Source organism: Cherax quadricarinatus, chromosome 9, assembly GCF_038502225.1.
Source record: "Cherax quadricarinatus isolate ZL_2023a chromosome 9, ASM3850222v1, whole genome shotgun sequence".
Taxonomy (NCBI): domain Eukaryota; kingdom Metazoa; phylum Arthropoda; class Malacostraca; order Decapoda; family Parastacidae; genus Cherax; species Cherax quadricarinatus.
In genome coordinates this window covers 23,462,249-23,481,377 of record NC_091300.1, presented here as the reverse complement: position 1 = coordinate 23,481,377, position 19,129 = coordinate 23,462,249, and the positions used below count along the sequence as shown (strand labels likewise).

At 40.5% G+C, this 19,129-nt stretch overlaps 1 protein-coding gene across 3 annotated transcripts in view; it reads left to right on the top strand.

Moving 5' to 3' along the window:
* LOC128686147 (methionine-R-sulfoxide reductase B1-like) overlaps nt 1-19,129 on the top strand; it is an 87,432-nt gene that overhangs the window by 15,473 nt on the left and 52,830 nt on the right. For 2 of the 3 annotated variants that reach the window (XM_053772860.2, XM_053772858.2), the window contains exon 2: nt 11,870-12,018. The exons of the other annotated variant lie outside the window; for it this stretch is intronic. In XM_053772860.2, coding sequence (XP_053628835.1) covers nt 11,870-12,018 — 149 coding nt within the window. The remainder of the gene's footprint in view (nt 1-11,869; nt 12,019-19,129) is intronic. 3 annotated transcript variants of the gene reach the window in all.

Genomic DNA, 19,129 nt, shown 5'->3' with positions numbered 1-19,129 from the left:
CGTCCATTCTGTCAAACGAGACCAAAAAACTGAGAATACAATCATAAAAACCATACGAAAATGCTATACCGCTAAGGGTGGCTAATGGCTGAGAAGTGAACTCCGTTATTTATGGTCCGATTTTTTCATTTTTGGTGTATGTTAAGAAGCATCTTTCCATCATACATTGCCCAAGTTTCAATAAGATAGCCCAACAAACAACTGAGAAAAAAAAAATTACCAAAAATCATATATGGCAAGCCCAAGCCAGGTACTAGAAATAAGTCACTTTGTCTGACTTTTCTTGGGTTATCCTAGATTCTCTACACATATGCTGCTATGTATGATAATCTATGTAGAGAAAATAGCTTTTTTGTTTCAGTTTTATGGTGCATTATGAGTGTGTATCACAGTCCTATGCTATACTGTACTCTGTTTTTTCTAATATAAGCCCCAAGACGGATAAGAGAATGGTACTTGTATCCCATATCCTCTTCATACCTCCGTCAAACCACTCAGTATTATGCCAAATATGTTTCATTCTGGAATATTTAACATGTTTTTATGTTATTTATATTGTTTATTATATATTAGATCAGTTGTGATAGGTAAAGAAGCCGTAGTGTTGATATTAGTGTAATAATAAAGCATATTCCCATGCATCATGAGATTGAGCTCATGGCAACCGACAGTGGCTTCAAAGCCACCTTATCTTTTATGGACAATGTACAGTGGACCCCCGCATAACGATATTAATCCGTTCCTGAGAGCTCATTGTTATGCGAAATTATCGTTATGCGAATGAATTTTCCCCATAAGAAATAATGGAAATCAAATTAATCCGTGTAAGACACCTCAAAGTATGAATAAAAAAAAATTTCTACCACATGAAATATTAATTTTAATACACACAAACTGAAAAAGACATGCACAGTTACATGACACTTACCTTTATTGAAGATCTGGTGATGATTGATGGGATGGGAGGAGGAGAGAGTCTTAGTGTTTAGAAGGGGAATCCCCTTCCGTTAAGACTTGAGGTGTCAAGTCCTTTTCCGGGGTTACTTCCCTTCTTCTTTTAATGCCACTAGGACCAGCTTCAGAGTCACTGGACTTCTGTCGCACAACATATCTGTCCATAGAGGCCTGTACCTCCCGTTCCTCTATGACTTTCCTAAAGTGGTTCACAACACTGTCAGTGTAATAGTCACCAGCACGGCTTGCAATAGCTGTGTTAGGGTGATTGTCATCAAAAAAGGTTTGCACTTTGAGCCACATTCCACACATTTCCTTAATCTTTGAAGTAGGCAACTTCTTCAATTTCTCTCTCCCCTCCTCCGAAGCAGTTTCCTCAGGTCTGGCCTCATGCTGATGAAGATGATCTAGCAGCTCATCAGTGGTTAGTTCTTCATTGTCCTCCTCCACCAACTCTTCCACATCATCCCCACTAACCTCCAACCCCAAGGACTTTCCCAATGCCACAATGGATTCCTAAACTGGCATAGGATTCCCAGGGTTAGCCTCAAACCCTTCAAAATCCCTTTGGTCTACACATTCTGGCCACAGTTTCTTCCAAGCAGAGTTCAAGGTCCTCTTAGTCACTCCCTCCCAAGCCTTACCTATAAGGTTTACACAACTGAGGATATTAAAGTGCTCTCTCCAAAACTCTCTTAGAGTCAATTGAGTTTCTGAGGTCACTACAAAGCACCTTTCAAACAGAGCTTTTGTGTACAGTTTTTTGAAGTTTGCAATAACCTGCTGGTCCATGGGCTGCAGGAGAGGAGTGGTATTAGGAGGCAAAAACTTCATCTTAATGAAGCTCATGTCCCCATAAAGTCGCTCTGCCACATCTGTAGGATGACCAGGGGCATTGTTTAACACCAGGAGGCACTTAATTTCTAATTTCTTTTCAGTTAGGTAATTTTTCACAGTGGGGGCAAATGCTTGGTGTAACCAGCCATAGAAAAAGTCCCTAGTGACCCATGCCTTATTGTTTGCCCTCCACAGCACACACAAATTAGCCTTGAGGATATTCTTTTGCCTGAACACTCTGGGAGTTTGAGTGATACACTAATAAAGGCTTCACTTTGCAATCACCACTAGCATTGGAACACATCAACAGAGTAAGCCTGTCTTTCATAGGCTTATGTCCTGGGAGTGCCTTTTCCTCCTGAGTAATGTAGGTCCTGCTTGGCATTTTCTTCCAAAACAGGCCTGTTTCATCACAATTAAACACTTGTTGAGGTTTCAGTCCTTCACTGTCTATGTACTCCTTGAATTCCTGCACATATTTTTCAGCTGCTTTGTGGTCCGAACTGACAGCCTCACCATGCCTTATCACACTATGTATGCCACTACGCTTCTTAAATCTCTCAAACCAACCTTTGCTGGCCTTAAATTCACTCACATCATCACTAGTTGCAGGCATTTTTTTAATTAAATCCTCATGCAACTTCCTAGCCTTTTCACTTATGATCACTTGAGAAGTGCTATCTCCTGCTATCTGTTTTTCATTTATCCACACCAATAAGAGTCTCTCAACATCTTCCATCACTTGCGATCTCTGTTTCGAAAACACAGTTGAACCTTTGGCAAGAACAGCTTCCTTGATTGCCGTTTTCTTGGACACAATAGTAGCGATGGTTGATTGGGGTTTACTATACAACCTGGCCAGCTCGGAGACACGCACTCCACTTTCATACTTAGCAATGATCTCTTTCTTCATCTCTATAGTAATTCTCGCCCTTATTCCTGTAGGGTTGGCACTAGAAGCTTTCTTGGGGCCCATGGTCACTTATTTTGCAGATAAAATCACCAAAAACACTGTAATAATACAAAATGTTCCGATTGTATGCTTGGATGTTACCGCGGAGGCTGGCTGGTAAACAATGCCACCAGAGGAACATGTGAGGCTGGCTCAGGCCGCAAATTAGATGCGTCTCGGACGAATAGTGTTGAGCGGGATTTTTAGCGGTATGCGAGGCAAAATCTTAGCGATAAAATGTATCGGTATGCGGATTTAACGTTATGTGATGCCAACGGTATGCGGGGGTCCACTGTACTGTGTATGTGCTGTACAAAATGAGAAGCATTTGTTTCATTCATGGCTAGGGCTAAAGTAAGCAGGTTATAACAGTAAATGGAGAAAAAGAAATTGGTACCAGCAGGTTGGTGTGGCGACCCTGGAAATTTGAAATTATGCTAGTCGAAATTAGTGCCAGATAACTGATGGAACCGGATGTCTGATTGCCAGATTTGTGACAGTGGACCTGTATGGCCACCCCACCCACACATAATATGCATTTAAAGTGCCCTAGAGGAATAAAATGCATATACAGTACACTCATTACATACCTTCAAATATCTGTGATGTCACCGTGGTTGTTTAATAGGATGTGTGATGTCACCGTGGTTGTTTAATATATTTATAGATGGGGTTGTAAGAGAAGTAAATGCGAGGGTCTTGGCAAGAGGCGTGGAGTTAAAAGATAAAGAATCACACACAAAGTGGGAGTTGTCACAGCTGCTCTTTGCTGATGACACTGTGCTCTTGGGAGATTCTGAAGAGAAGTTGCAGAGATTGGTGGATGAATTTGGTAGGGTGTGCAAAAGAAGAAAATTAAAGGTGAATACAGGAAAGAGTAAGGTTATGAGGATAACAAAAAGATTAGGTGATGAAAGATTGAATATCAGATTGGAGGGAGAGAGTATGGAGGAGGTGAATGTATTCAGATATTTGGGAGTGGACGTGTCAGCGGATGGGTCTATGAAAGATGAGGTGAATCATAGAATTGATGAGGGGAAAAGAGTGAGTGGTGCACTTAGGAGTCTGTGGAGACAAAGAACTTTGTCCTTGGAGGCAAAGAGGGGAATGTATGAGAGTATAGTTTTACCAACGCTCTTATATGGGTGTGAAGCATGGGTGATGAATGTTGCAGCGAGGAGAAGGCTGGAGGCAGTGGAGATGTCATGTCTGAGAGCAATGTGTGGTGTGAATATAATGCAGAGAATTCGTAGTTTGGAAGTTAGGAGGAGGTGCGGGATTACCAAAACTGTTGTCCAGAGGGCTGAGGAAGGGTTGTTGAGGTGGTTCGGACATGTAGAAAGAATGGAGCGAAACAGAATGACTTCAAGAGTGTATCAGTCTGTAGTGGAAGGAAGGCGGGGTAGGGGTCGGCCTAGGAAAGGTTGGAGGGAGGGGGTAAAGGAGGTTTTGTGTGCGAGGGGCTTGGACTTCCAGCAGGCATGCGTGAGCGTGTTTGATAGGAGTGAATGGAGACAAATGGTTTTTAATACTTGACATGCTGTTGGAGTGTGAGCAAAGTAACATTTATGAAGGGGTTCAGGGAAACCGGCAGGCCGGACTTGAGTCCTGGAGATGGGAAGTACAGTGCCTGCACTCTGAAGGAGGGGTGTTAATGTTGCAGTTTAAAAACTGTAGTGTAAAGCACCCTTCTGGCAAGACAGTGATGGAGTGAATGATGGTGAAAGTTTTTCTTTTTCGGGCCACCCTGCCTTGGTGGGAATCGGCCAGTGTGATAATAATAAAAAAAAAAAATATCTGTAGTCGTAATGTAAGGTGAGAAGTGAGTAAATGAGATACGCACGTATAACAAATAAAAAAAGAGAGGAGAGAATGAACAAACAAACAAAGATGTAAATAAAAGGACAGACACGGAGTATGTAAACAAACAGATGAACATGTCTGGTTATGGTTCATACATGTTCATTTCCGTGTTTGTGAGTAAGTTTTTATTCAGGTACAGGTACACATAAATGCAGTTACATAGATTATCATACATAGCAGCATATGTGTAGATTACCTAAGATAACCTAAAAAAAAGTCAGATGGTGACTTATTTCCATATTTGTGAAACATACCATAATACAAACACCTTACATTGTGTACAAGTTGTCTGCATGTAGGTACAGTAGAATAAATAGTTACTCCCATTCTCATGTAACACACCATTTTTAGAAGGAATGATGCTCTAAGTGAAGGCATACAAAAGGAATAATTTTCTATAGTTACCCCCAATAATACTATTGTATACTCATTTTCTTAGGTGTTGAATTAGAGTAAAGATTATTTTTTCTGACATTGACAAGATGACTGGAGAAACATCTCATATTTCTGTTAATTTATTCTACTGTGGTGTGTATTTATCATGTTTATATGTTACCTAGCGTGTTTATTATATAATTTTGAAAAAAATATCGTGGGTGGCGTAATGAAAAGGTTCATAATAACATAATATACGACATATAATGTGCCTCAGAGTGATTGTTATTGCGTTTTATTATTATTATTATTATTATTATTATTATTAATATGGCATCTTCAAGACTAATGACACTTAGTGATTTTAATGTGTACCTGCATACCAGCACAGTGTGTAAATTTACCTAGGTAAGGTACACATATGCATAATTATCACTATACTAGACCATAGTGCAATTACTAGTGAGAGACTGGTGCTATTTGTAATTTGTATTTTTATATTATTAGACTAAAGTTGTTGTACTATAGCTCTTTCTAGCTCAGTACATAGTCAATACCAAATTCACTATATTAGACCATAGTGCAATTACTAGTGAGAGACTGGTGCTACTTTTAATTTGTATTTTTATATTATTAGATTAAATTCAGTTGTACCATAGCTCATTCTACCTCAAGACATAGTCAGTACCAAATTCACTATATTAGACCATAGTGCAATTACTAGTGAGAGACTAGTGCTATTTTTAATTTGTACTTTTATATTATTAGATTAAACCTATTGTACTTTAGCTCACTCTAGCTCAAAACATAGACTCCACAAAAGTCATTATTAGATCTTAGTGCAATTACAAGTGAGAGTCTTGTTCTATTTTTAATTTGTATTTTTATATTACTAGTTTATACCTAGTTGTACTTTAGTTCATTCCAGCACAACACACAGACAACATCAACTTCATTATGTGTAGTAGTGACTATACCCTACATGACCAAAATACTCTAGCTATATACTTGTCCAAACTTCCAACCACTACAGATATCAGTAGTAGAACTCAACACACAACTCAGGATATAAATAACCATAATTTTAAACCTAGAAGATGATTGATTACGTTGACCCTGATCTAAACCTCCATAATCTGACACCCAATCAAAACCTATTGGAAAGCAACTGCCTTTATTACACAGCATCACAAGCCACCACTATCCTAAACAATGCTAAAAGTCTATCAGTACTTAACTACAACATCAGGTCCTTAAGCAAACACTATGATGACCTCCTAGCACTCCTTGAATCACTAAAGACACCCTTCTCCTGCATTATTCTCACTAAGACCTGGCTTAAGCAGGACACAATAGATATCTACCCTCTACCAGGATACACAGCAATTCACAACTGCAGAACAAACCAAGTTGGGGGTGGTATTGCAATCTATTACTCTAACCAATTATCTTGTCTTAGCACCACTTGCTTTAGTGATGAATATGGGGAATACATTTTTGCTAATTTTACTGTAAAAAACCTTAAGACGCCTATAACAATCGGTGCCATTTACCGGATACCTCACACAAACATCCCAAATTTCAGTGAGAAATTAAAGTCACTAATAACAAACAGACAAATGAATAAGCACCACCTTCTCTTAGCTGGAGACTTCAACATCAACCTTGGCTTACTAGATGATCAACCTGTAACTGATTTCATCAACAATATGAACAACACACTTCTCATACCAACAATAACTAAACCAACCAGGCTCACTGAGACAAGTGCAACCATAATAGACCACATATGGACCAATATACTAGCCCCCCTTAAATCAGGGATAATCACAGATAGCACTACAGACCACTACCCTACCTTCCTCCTGACAAACATTAGTAAACCACCACTTGAATACAACAAAGTCTCATTTAGACTCCATGACGAGGCCTCAGTAAGGAAGTTCACAGCTGACCTAGAGACTGTTGATTGGCCTACAGAATTCTCCAAGGCCAATGGTATTGATGACTGGACAGACATCTTTCTTAACAAATTACTTAGACTATACAACAAACATTGTCCTATAAAAACAAAACAGATCACAAACAAACGGCTTGGTTGCCCATGGCTAACCAACACCATTCTGAAATCCATTGACAAGAAACACCAATATGAAAAGCAATATAGACAGGGCTTAATACACAAAGATACTCTTAAACACTATTCATCAGCTCTCACCAAAGTAATAAAAAAAGCCAAACAACTATACTACTCCAGTAGATTCACAGACACTAGAGGAGATATAAAAAAGACCTGGAAAACACTCTCTCAGATTCTAGGGACCCACAAACTGAGAAAAACCAAGAATATTGTCCTAACTAAACCTAATGAAACACCACTACATCCCACTGACACAGCTAACAAGATAAACGACTTCTTCTCAAACATAGGATCTAATCTCGCCAGTAAAATCCCACATACCAATGCCCATGCCGGGGACTACCTAGATGGAAATTTCCCTAATTCCTTCTATCTTGCACCAACTGAGCCCACGGAAGTCATTGAGATCATAAAGTCACTTAAAAATAACTTGGGGAATCTGTCTCATGTCCCACCATTACTGTACAAGCGAGCGGCCCATGTCCTTTCGCATGCTATTTCATTACTTTTTAACAAGTCAATAGAGACTAGCACCTTCCCGAAACTACTCAAGATGGCAAGGGTTACACCAATACATAAAGGTGGTGACCCTACAGACTTAAACAACTATAGGCCAATATCTAACTTACCATTGCTATCCAAAATCTTTGAGAAACTCGTGTACAAGAGACTGTATTCATTTATAACGGCTCAAAACATACTCAACCCCTGCCAGTTTGGATTCAGGAAAAATAAAAGCACTAATGATGCAATCATAAAAATGCTAGATCTGCTTTACACAGCATTGGAAAATAAGGAATATCCACTAGGAATTTTTATTGACCTAAGAAAAACTTTTGACACAGTAAACCACGAAATCCTACTCCACAAACTTGACCACTACGGTATAAGAGGCCATGCGCTTGCTTATTTCAAATCTTACATTACTAATAGGTATCAGTACGTCACCATTAAAGACACAGCATCAGCAACACGGCCACTTGATACTGGAGTTCCACAGGGAAGTGTCCTTGGTCCCCTGCTCTTCCTCATATACATCAATGACCTTCCAAACGTATCCCAACACCTGAAACCCATTCTCTTTGCTGATGACACGACTTATGTCATCTCTCACCCTAATCTTGCCACCCTCAACACCATTGTGAATGAGGAGCTGATTAAAATATCGACTTGGATGACAGCCAATAAACTTATGCTTAACACTGACAAAACTTACTATATTATGTTTGGTAGCAGAGCAGGAGATGCACAAATTAACATTAAGATTGACAACACTCTAATTACCAGAAATAATGGGGGAAAATTCCTAGGCTTATACCTTGACAACAACCTGAATTTCAGCACCCATATCCAGCATATAGCCAAAAAAGTATCCAAAACGGTTGGGATCCTCTCCAAGATATGATACTACGTGCCGCAAAATGCCCTTCTCACACTATACCACTCACTTATTTATCCATACCTCACCTATGCTATTTGTGCTTGGGGATCAACTGCAGCAACACACCTAAAGCCAATAATAACCCAACAAAAAGCTGCAGTAAGAATAATCACTAAATCCCATCCCTGGCAGCACACCCCCCCACTCTTCAAAGATCTAAACTTACTCCCAGTTCAGTACATCCACACTTACTACTGTGCAATCTATATCTACAGGGCCTTAAACTCTAATATCAACCTTGACCTAAAACGCTTTCTTGATAGTGGTGACAGAACCCACAGGCATAACACCAGACACAAACATCTCTACGACATTCCCCGTGTCCGACTAAACCTTTACAAAAATTCAATGTATGTCAAAGGCCCTAAAATCTGGAATACCCTACCTGAGAACTCTAGAACTGCAGACACATTCATCACCTTCAAAACTACCATTAGAAAACATCTTATCTCCCTGATACACCCCGTCAACTAACTACACAAATACCACCTGGTGGTTCACACTTACACTCGCTTACTCATTTGACCATAAACAGAAATATTAATCTCAGTCTTAAAATAATGAATCCTGTGATACTCCAATACTGAAACTATATACTGTGCCAAAACAAAAGCATTCACATTGCTAAACTCATAAACTAGTATTTAGTCACTTAGCCATAATACCAACTTACCTCATAATTTGTAATATTTTACATTTAAGAATAAAACTAAGTATGCCCGAAATGCCTAGCCATGCTAAGCGTTCTAGTGGTACACTCTGTAATCACAATTTTACTACATGTAAACCAAACAATAACCAAATTTCTGTAAACTCAGCATTGTAATCCTTATAGAGAATAAACTTTGAATTGAATTGAATTGAGTACAGTGGTATCTCAAGTTACAAATAAATTTGTTGCAGAAGGTTGTTTGAGTGCCGCTACCGAATAAATTTATTCTCATGAGGAATAAAGTAAATTAGATTAGTCCATTTCAGACCCCCAAAAATACACTTATGAAAGCATTTACAAAAATACACTTACATAATTGTTCGAGTTGGGAGCTGTTTAAAACTCGAGGTACCACTGTATATATAAAATATGAAATAACTTGAAAATGCTTGAAATTTTGGAAAATTTCCAGACATAATGGAGAAATGTACTGAGAGAATGTAAAACTGGGTGGCGCCATGGTGAGGTTGGGGGAGCTATATAGCGAGTTTTGGTCATATATTTGAAATGTCTGTATTAGGGGAACGCTGTAAAACGGGGCCCTACTGTATATAAATTGAGAAGCTTGATAAGACATACTCAGTCAGATATTTGTCTTCATTCATCTTGCAGAATGAAATTCATTTATATAAGTAATTACTTAAACCATATTTTTACTAAATAGTTAATATTGCAATGCCAAGCATCTGCTTTACCCCCACTGAAGCACTGATTATACACACTCCAGCAGCATGCATCATATAGGGATTTGATTCCTTTTACTAAAACAGTTGATTGCAAGACTCTCCTCTTCAGGTTTATCTTAAGCTTTATTGGATGTCTTAACTTTTTTATCTTATAAAGCCTAACTCATAATTTTTATTTGAAACTGGAATTAGGGGGTATAAAATCTAATTGCAAGTTAGCTTTTTTATTAGTAAAATCATTATCTCATTTCTTCGGATAGAATTTTAGTATTTTTAAGTACTGTACACATATAGACTTGATCCAAAAAACATTTACTTTAGATATCTGGCTATAACAACCGCCTCTTAATTAAAAACTATGTATAACTCCAGATATTCTATAGCTGCAAGGTGCTTTTAACCTTTGTTATACTAAATTCAAATACTGTAAGTATTATACAGCAATAAACAGCTACATACAGTACAACACCATCACAAAATAATCCAGGGCACTGGAGACCACCATATCAATTTTTGTCATAGCAATAAAGCAAAGAGCCTATGGGACCTAAAAAAAAAAGTGGGTACAATACTTAAACTGTATGTAGAAACAATTAAGTCTTGAGTATTGTACACACCATTGTAGAAGGGATATGAATATGCAATTATAGATTTATATTGTATATAATACAATAGGTGGTGAATGCTAAGTTAGACCAAAAATGTACACAATAATTTCCTCTTGCTGTTTCGATACAAATTCTTTGAGAGTTAAGCTTACATCATGTGAAATGCTTAAATGTTAAACCATAGCCATTGTTTACCATTGGCAACCTCGTTACCACAGTTATCACTATAATGCTTGCATTTTCTTTTTGCCTTTGAGTTTCCTTTCAATTTCTTAATGTCCTTAGTGTGGAAGTGAAGAAGAATGCTTCCCTGTAAGCAGTATGTATCATAATAAGTAAACTAAAGGCTGGGCTTCTCAGTAGTCACCAGACTTCAGAAAAATTTAAAAGTTACAGTATAGCCTGGGTATATATACTGTATTGCCATTATGTATGAATTCTGTGGAGTAATGTGTCACAGTTTATTGGCGTTTTGTAAGAAACCAAACGGGCACCTGTGTGGCTGTTAGATGCCACTTGCCACCCATGAAAATTTTCTATATTTTGACCAGTCAGACTATCTCCATTTTTTTTTTATTATGGAGACTGCTTTACAATCATTGGAGGTGGCTTGATCACCATATTGATCTCCTTAGTGGTGACTAACTTTTAGGTGTTGTACTGTATACAGTATTGCAATATTTTGCTATTATTGGGAATGTAATTTGGTGTGCGAAGTACTATACTGTTCAGTATAAGTACTGTAATAGAAATTAATATTAGGGATTGAAATTATAAGTTTGGTAAGCTACACTGTTTGTGCTGAATGACTCTTCACAGTTTAACACTTCATATAAACATAATGCTTTATTTATATATGTAGCTCACCTTTAAAAGGGGGGGGGGTGACTCATTTTTTTTGATAGTTATTGTTTTATCACTCATATTTTTTGTTCACGGCTATACGTACTTATTTTTAATTAGCAACTTCCAAAATTAGTGGAGAATCCCTTTTTCACTGTCAAACAGTTTGGTTCTTAGCATATGATATCAATAGCATATTGCTTTTGAAATGGAATCATTGATGGTTAACACTGACATGTATCATTATTAGGTTGCACTGACACAGAACAGTACTACAGTACTGAATGTAGTTTCTGCATATTGGTTTGAAAATTATTCATTTTAATTCTAAAATTATCATTTCCAGTAAACTTATTTAATGATATCTTGCTTTAGATTTTACCCCAATTCATCTTACATAGGAAGGTAAGGGCTTATGAGTGTGGCAGTAGTGTATTTAACAATTAGGCGGATTCCAGGTGTGTACGTATGTGTAGAGTGTGGTTACGAGCTGTTCGCCAGTTGGGCTAAGTATAAGCACAACACTCCTTGGCCAGCATTCACACACACTGTCTACAAAAACTCTGTGAACAAGGTTCCTGAAGATGGTCGACCTGGAGCATTAAAGGTTAGTTGGCTTAATTAAATTAATTTTATGTTTTCTGTTTACACATTTATTTTACACATTTTTTTTACACATTTTAGTTACAGTAGATACATAATTTTGTGTTTATGAAAGTTATTAGGCTAACAGAACATACTTTTTTCTAGTTTAAGTACAGGTAAGATCCTCTTAACGCAAGCAAGATTAATAATAAAAAAAAAAAATTATTGAAATATATGTACAGTAGACCATTATATTACACAGTTTTATTTGGCATGTTTTGGTTATTACACTATTGAAAAATTGTGGCACAATTTTATACAACACTTCCTAAAATTAACTTAACTTGGTTTGGTTTGTGGGAGGGAAAAAAAATTTGGAGTGTCACCCACAGAATACTTCCCCAAATCAGACCTCTGCCTGGCTGTGGGTTAGACCATTGAGTCAACAGGGGAAACCTACCGCCATCCCCTGCCACCCCCACCACTGACTTTGACTGACTGTTTGACTTTGACTGACTGTCTGACTTTGACTGACAGACTGACTGACACTGACTTGACTGATTTACTGACTGACTTAGTTACTTTTTCACTGAGGAGGGACCTTGGCAAATCTAGAAGCAGTGCTCTGAAGCAGTGTCTAGAGCAGCTGATACCTTATCGTCAGCTGTATAATGTACTGTGTGTGTGGGGAAGTACTGTGGCTGGTGTGTGTGGGGGGAGGTACCCTGGCTGGTGTGTGTGTGTGGGGAGGTACCCTGGCTGGTGTGCGTGTGTGGGGAGGTACCCTGGCTGGTGTGTGTGTGTGTGGGGAGGTACCCTGGCTGGTGTGTGTGTGTGTGTGGGGAAGTACCCTGGCTGGTGTGTGTGGGGAAGTACCCTGGCTGGTGTGTGTGTGTGTGTGGGGAAGTACCCTGGCTGGTGTGTGGGGAAGTACCCTGGCTGGTGTGTGTGTGTGGGGTGAAATACCCTGGCTGGTGTGTGTGGGGGGAAGTACCCTGGCTGGTGTGTGTGTGTGTGAGGGGGAAATACCCTGGCTGGTGTGTGTGGGGAAGTACCCTGACTGGTGTGTGTGTGGGGGGAAGTACCCTGGCTGGTGTGTGTGTGGGGGGAAGTACCCTGGCTGGTGTGTGTGTGTGGGAAAGTACCCTGTCTGGTGTGAAGTGTGGGGGGAAGTACCCTGGCTGGTGTGTGTGTAGGGGTAAGTACCCTGGCTGGTGTGTGTGTGTGTGAGGGGGAAATACCCTGGCTGGTGTGTGTGTGTGAGGGGGAAATACCCTGGCTGGTGTGTGTGTGTGGGTGGGGGAAGTACCCTGGCTGGTGTGTGTGTGGGGGGAAGTACCCTGGCTGGTGGGTGTGTGTGGGGGAAAGTACCCTGGCTGGTGTGTGGGGGGGGGAAGTACCCTGGCTGGTGTGTGTGGGGGGGAAGTACCCTGGCTGGTGTGTGCAGGGGGGGAAGTACCGTGGCTGGTGTGTGTGTGTGGGGGGGTAAGTACCCTGGCTGGTGTGTGTGTGTGTGGGGAAAGTACCCTGGCTGGTGTGTGGGGGGGAAGTACCCTGGCTGGTTTGTGTGGGGGGGAAGTACCCTGGCTGATGTGTGCGTGTGGGGGGGAAGTACCCTGGCTGATGTGTGTGTGTGGGGGGGGAAGTACCCTGGCAGGTGTGTGTGTGTGGGGGGGAAGTACCCTGGCTGGTTTGTGTGGGGGGGAAATACCCTGGCTGGTGTGTGTGGGGGGGGAAGTACCCTGGCTGGTGTGTGTGTTTGTGGGGGAAAGTACCCTGGCTGGTTTGTGTGTGTGGGGGTGAAGTACCCTGGCTGGTGTGTGTGTGTGGGGGGAAGTACCCTGGCTGGTGTGTGTGTGTGGGGTGAAATACCCTGGCTAGTGTGTGTGGGGGGGGTAAGTACCCTGTCTGGTGTGTGTGGGGGGGGAAGTACCCTGGCTGGTGTGTGTGTGTGGGGGGAAGTACCCTGGCTGGTGTGTGTGTGTGTGTGTGTGGGAAGTACCCTGGCTGGTGTGTGTATGGGGAGAAGTACCCTGGCTGGTGTGTGTGGAGGGGAAGTGCCCTGGCTGGTGTGTGTGTGGGGGTGAAGTACCCTGGCTGGTGTGTGTGTGTGTGGGGGGAAGTACCCTGGCTGGTGTGTGTTTGTAGGGGGAAGTACCCTGGCTGGTGTGTGTTTGTAGGGGGAAGTACCCTGGCTGGTGTGTGTTTGTAGGGGGAAGTACCCTGGCTGGTGTGTGTGTGTGTGTGTGTGTGTAGGGGGAAGTACCCTGGCTGGTGTGTGTGTGGGGGAAGTACCCTGGCTGGTGTGTGTGTGTGTGGGGGGGAAGTACCCTGGCTGGTGTGTGTGTGTGTGTGTGTGCATGTGTGTGTGTGTGTGTGTGTAGGGGGAAGTACCCTGGCTGGTGTGTGTGTGTGTAGGGGGAAGTACCCTGGCTGATGTGTGTGTGTGGGGGGGGGAAGTACCCTGGCAGGTGTGTGTGTGTGTGGGGGGGAAGTACCCTGGCTGGTGTGTGTGTGGGGGGGAAGTACCCTGGCTGGTGTGTGTGTGTGTGGGGGGGAAGTACCCTGGCTGGTGTGTGTGTGTGTGTGTGTGTGTGTGTGTGTGTGTGTGTGTGGGGAAGTACCCTGGCTGGTGTTGTGTGGGGAAGTACCCTGGCTGGTGTATGTGTGTGCGTGTGGGGAAGTACCCTGGCTGGTGTTGTGTGGGGAAGTACCCTGGCTGGTGTTGTGTGGGGAAGTACCCTGGCTGGTGTGTGGGGAAGCAGGAATGCTGCAGCAGACCTATTGGCCCATATTACCACCCTCTACCACCATCACTTTTGTATCTTTCTCCTAACTTTTTCTTGAATTCTATAGTTTCTCTCACCTTCTTTACCAAAGGGCTGGCACTAGAAGCTTTCTTTGGGCCCATGGTGGCTTATTTAGCAGTTACAAGCACTAAGAGCAGTGGAATAATACCAAATGTATTGCATGTGCTCGTGGAATCGTCCTCACTGGCTGGTAAACAATGGCACACTGGCTGTACATGGAGTGTCCAGGCCACTCAAGGTGTGTGGACACGTTCGCGACAAATGACTTTTACAGAGTTAACCGAGCCAATATTTTGACGCAAAAACATTACTTAATCAGATGACATCTTAATCCGGGGGTCCACTGTATGTAGTAATGATTTAAATGTTCATTTATATGTAATTGTCATTTTTTGTGTATGTAAAATTAGTTAAACTTTACAAAATGTATTTTTTTATATTATTTTTGGGTGTCTGGAATGGATTAATTGTATTGCTTCAAATTTAGGCCTTTTAAGATTTAGGCCGACCTTCTGGAACAGATTACAACCGATATTTTGGGTTCCACTGTATCTAACATGGATTTACATAACACGGCATTTTCAGGAACATTTAATATAATGGTCTGCTGTACTGTATATTCTTGGATCTGCATAAAAGGAGTTTGTTTACTTTCCCAATTTGAACTAAACAAATATGGAAATGCTACACGTGCAGCAGTAGTGTGTATGTATAGAACAAAAATATTTTATCAATAAATTATAAAAATATTTAGAGTTTTTATGAGGATAGTGAGGCTCAGGTTAGGGTGTGTAGAAGAGAGGGAAAATACTTCCCGGTAAAAGTAGGTCTTAGACAGGGATGTGTAATGTCACCATGGTTGTTTAATATATTTATAGATGGGGTTGTAAAAGAAGTAAATGCTAGGGTGTTTGGGAGAGGGGTGGGGTTAAATTATGGGGAATCAAATTCATAATGGGAATTGACACAGTTACTTTTTGCTGATGATACTGTGCTTATGGGAGATTCTAAAGAAAAATTGCAAAGGTTAGTGGATGAGTTTGAGAATGTGTGTAAAGGTAGAAAGATGAAAGTGAACACAGAAAAGAGTAAGGTGATGAGGGTATCAAATGATTTAGATAAAGAAAAATTGGATATCAAATTGGGGAGGAGGAGTATGGAAGAAGTGAATGTTTTCAGATACTTGGGAGTTGACGTGTCGGTGGATGGATTTATGAAGGATGAGGTTAATCATAGAATTGATGAGGGAAAAAAGGTGAGTGGTGCGTTGAGGTATATGTGGAGTCAATAAACGTTATCTATGGAGGCAAAGAAGGGAATGTATGAAAGTATAGTAGTCCCAACACTTATATGGATGTGAAGCTTGGGTGGTAAATGCAGCAGCGAGGAGACGGTTGGAGGCAGTGGAGATGTCCTGTCTAAGGGCAATGTGTGGTGTAAATATTATGCAGAAAATTCGGAGTGTGGAAATTAGGAGAAGGTGTGGAGTTAATAAAAGCATTAGTCAGAGGGCAGAAGAGGGGTTGTTGAGGTGGTTTGGTCATTTAGAGAGAATGGATCAAAGTGGAATGACATGGAAAGCATATAAATCTATAGGGGAAGGAAGGAGGGGTAGGGGTCGTCCTCGAAAGGGTTGGAAAGAGGGGGTAAAGGAGGTTTTGTGGGCGAGGGGCTTGGACTTCCAGCAAGCGTGCATGAGCGTGTTAGATAGGAGTGAATGGAGACGAATGATACTTGGGACCTGACGATCTGTTGGAGTGTGAGCAGGGTAATATTTAGTGAAGGGATTCAGGGAAACCAGTTATTTTCATATAGTCAGACTTGAGTCCTGGAAATGGGAAGTACAATGCCTGCACTTTAACCCTTTGAGGGTTTTCGTCGTACTAGTACGTCTTACGCGTAGGGGTTTTTGACGTACTAGTACTCATAAATTCTAGCGACCTCAAATCTAGTGGGAGAAAGCTGGTAGGCCTTCATATGAAAGAATGGGTCTATGTGGTCAGTGTGCACAGTCTAAAAAAAATCCTGCAGCACACGGTGCATAATGAGAAAAAAAAAAACTTTTTCCATTTTTTTTAATAAATCAGCGACTTTGCAGTGTATTTTCGTATAGTATTTATTGTTGTATTCTAGTTTTCTTGGTCTCATTTTATAGAATGGAAGACATATTACTGAAATTGAGATGATTTTGACTGGTTTTACAATGAAAGGTGCCTTGAAATTGAGCTCAAAGTAGCAGAAATGTTCGATTTTTACCAAACTTCAAAAGTAAACAAATCGTGCCAAGCGTGCAATACACGTCAACTGGTGAGTCTAATATTCTTTCACAAGTGCACCAATAATATTTATACCATTTTTTACACTAATGCAGTAGTCTGCATAACAGTAAATCTTATATTTTTTGTGAGAATAAAAATTCAAAGTGGAAAGCAAAAGAATATAAGAGGGGACTTGAGACGTGACTAATGACTAGAGGAAATGTCATTTTAATGCCAGGAATGTCTTTCTTGTTTATTCTGGACCCTATTCCGAAATTGCCATCTTTTGAAATTTGTGTGAAATTGGCAAAATTGCTAAATTCTGACCACTGTACTGGATAGTTGAATTTATAAATGGGTGGTTTCTTGCACCCATTCGATAGAAAAAATGGAGTTCTAGCGAAATATTCATGTTTTTTGTCGACTAGTACAGTGAAATTGGCCGAAAATGGGGCTCAAAGTGGGCAAAATCGCCGATCCGTAAACATCGCCGAGACCGCTAACTTTGCGAGAGCATAATTCCGTAAGTTTTCTATCAAATTTCAAACTTTTGGTGTCGTTATGATCGGGAAAAGATTCTCTATCTTTTCATAAGAGAAAATAATTTTTTTTTTTTTTTAAATTTGGCCGACCCTGAGAACGAGTTTCGGAGAGGGTCTGTCGACCCTCAAAGGGTTAAAGGAGGGGTTTGGGATATTGGCAGTTTGGAGGGATATGTTGTGTATCTTTATACGTATATGCTTCTAAACTGTTGTATTCTGAGCACCTCTGCAAAAACAGTGATAATGTGTGAGTGTGGTGAAAGTGTTCAATGATGATGAAAGTATTTTCTTTTTGGGGATTTTCTTTCTTTTTTGGGTCACCCTGCCTCGGTGGGAGATGGCCGATTTGTTGAAAAAAAAAAAAATTTAGAACACTTACTCATCAGTGAATAACATATTGAACATTACTGCCATGTGAAGTTACTTTATGATTTCCTTCATAATATCTGATGAGTTAGCTGTTATACTAGCACTGGCAATCTCACCAGTCACTCAAATGTTATCCAGGTTCTTCCGCCTCATAAATTTTTTTAAACCACCCTCAATCTGTGACCTGTCATTCATTCTTCTCCCTGTTAGGTCATTTATTAAACTGCTGGCATTTTTACAGCTGAATTATATGCCATTCTCATTGCAATTATCCATACTGCATCTTTGCCTACTTCAATGTTTGTAATCTTCTCAAACTTCATTAGTGCTTTGCAAGCTATTAAAAAATTTGATTTGCCACATTCCCTAGTTCTTTGTATACAACTTTGGTTGTGCTACATTACTAGCAAAAACAAAGAAATCGTTTTCTATTGGGTCCCTGGTCATGTTGATGTTCAGGGCAAAGAGCACCCAGACTTTACTGTGCAGTCTGCAGTACATGACCTCCCAGTTTTATGTAGAGGTATTTCATTCTCAGATTATTTTGCTGTAATCTCTATCCACCTTCACAACCATTGGCAACAATGTTGGTCTGATATGACTCATAACAAATTACATTCTGTCAAACCAAGTTTGGGTTTCTGGCCTTCTTGCCATCGATGCCGAGGTTGGGAGACAACACTCTCATCTTCGCATTGGACACGCTTGTCTCACTTATGGGTATCTCTTGGAGAGGCACCCTGTTCCACTTTGTGAGAATGGTCTGGTTCCAGTTTCAATTTCCCATATTCTGTTGGACTGTCATGTCTGTCAACGAGCACGCAGAATTTTCCTTCGACGTTGTTGCCTGTTTAACACCCTTACTTTATCTTCCCTCCTTGCTGATGGCCCCATCTTTGACACAGGCTCCCTCTTTGACTTTTTTGACAGTCACTGGTTTATTAGACAGACTTTGATAATCCTTCCTTTAGCACTTCTCACAGCCTTTCCTAACTTTATCTTTGTTGTCCTCTCCACCCTTACTTATCCTTGATCTTGCATCAATTCCTGCCCTTCAGTGCTGTATGACTGTAGTAGGTTTAGCACTTCTTTTTGATTATAATAATAATCCCTACCTAATTACTTGGACACAGTTTTGAGGATCATTACCCATG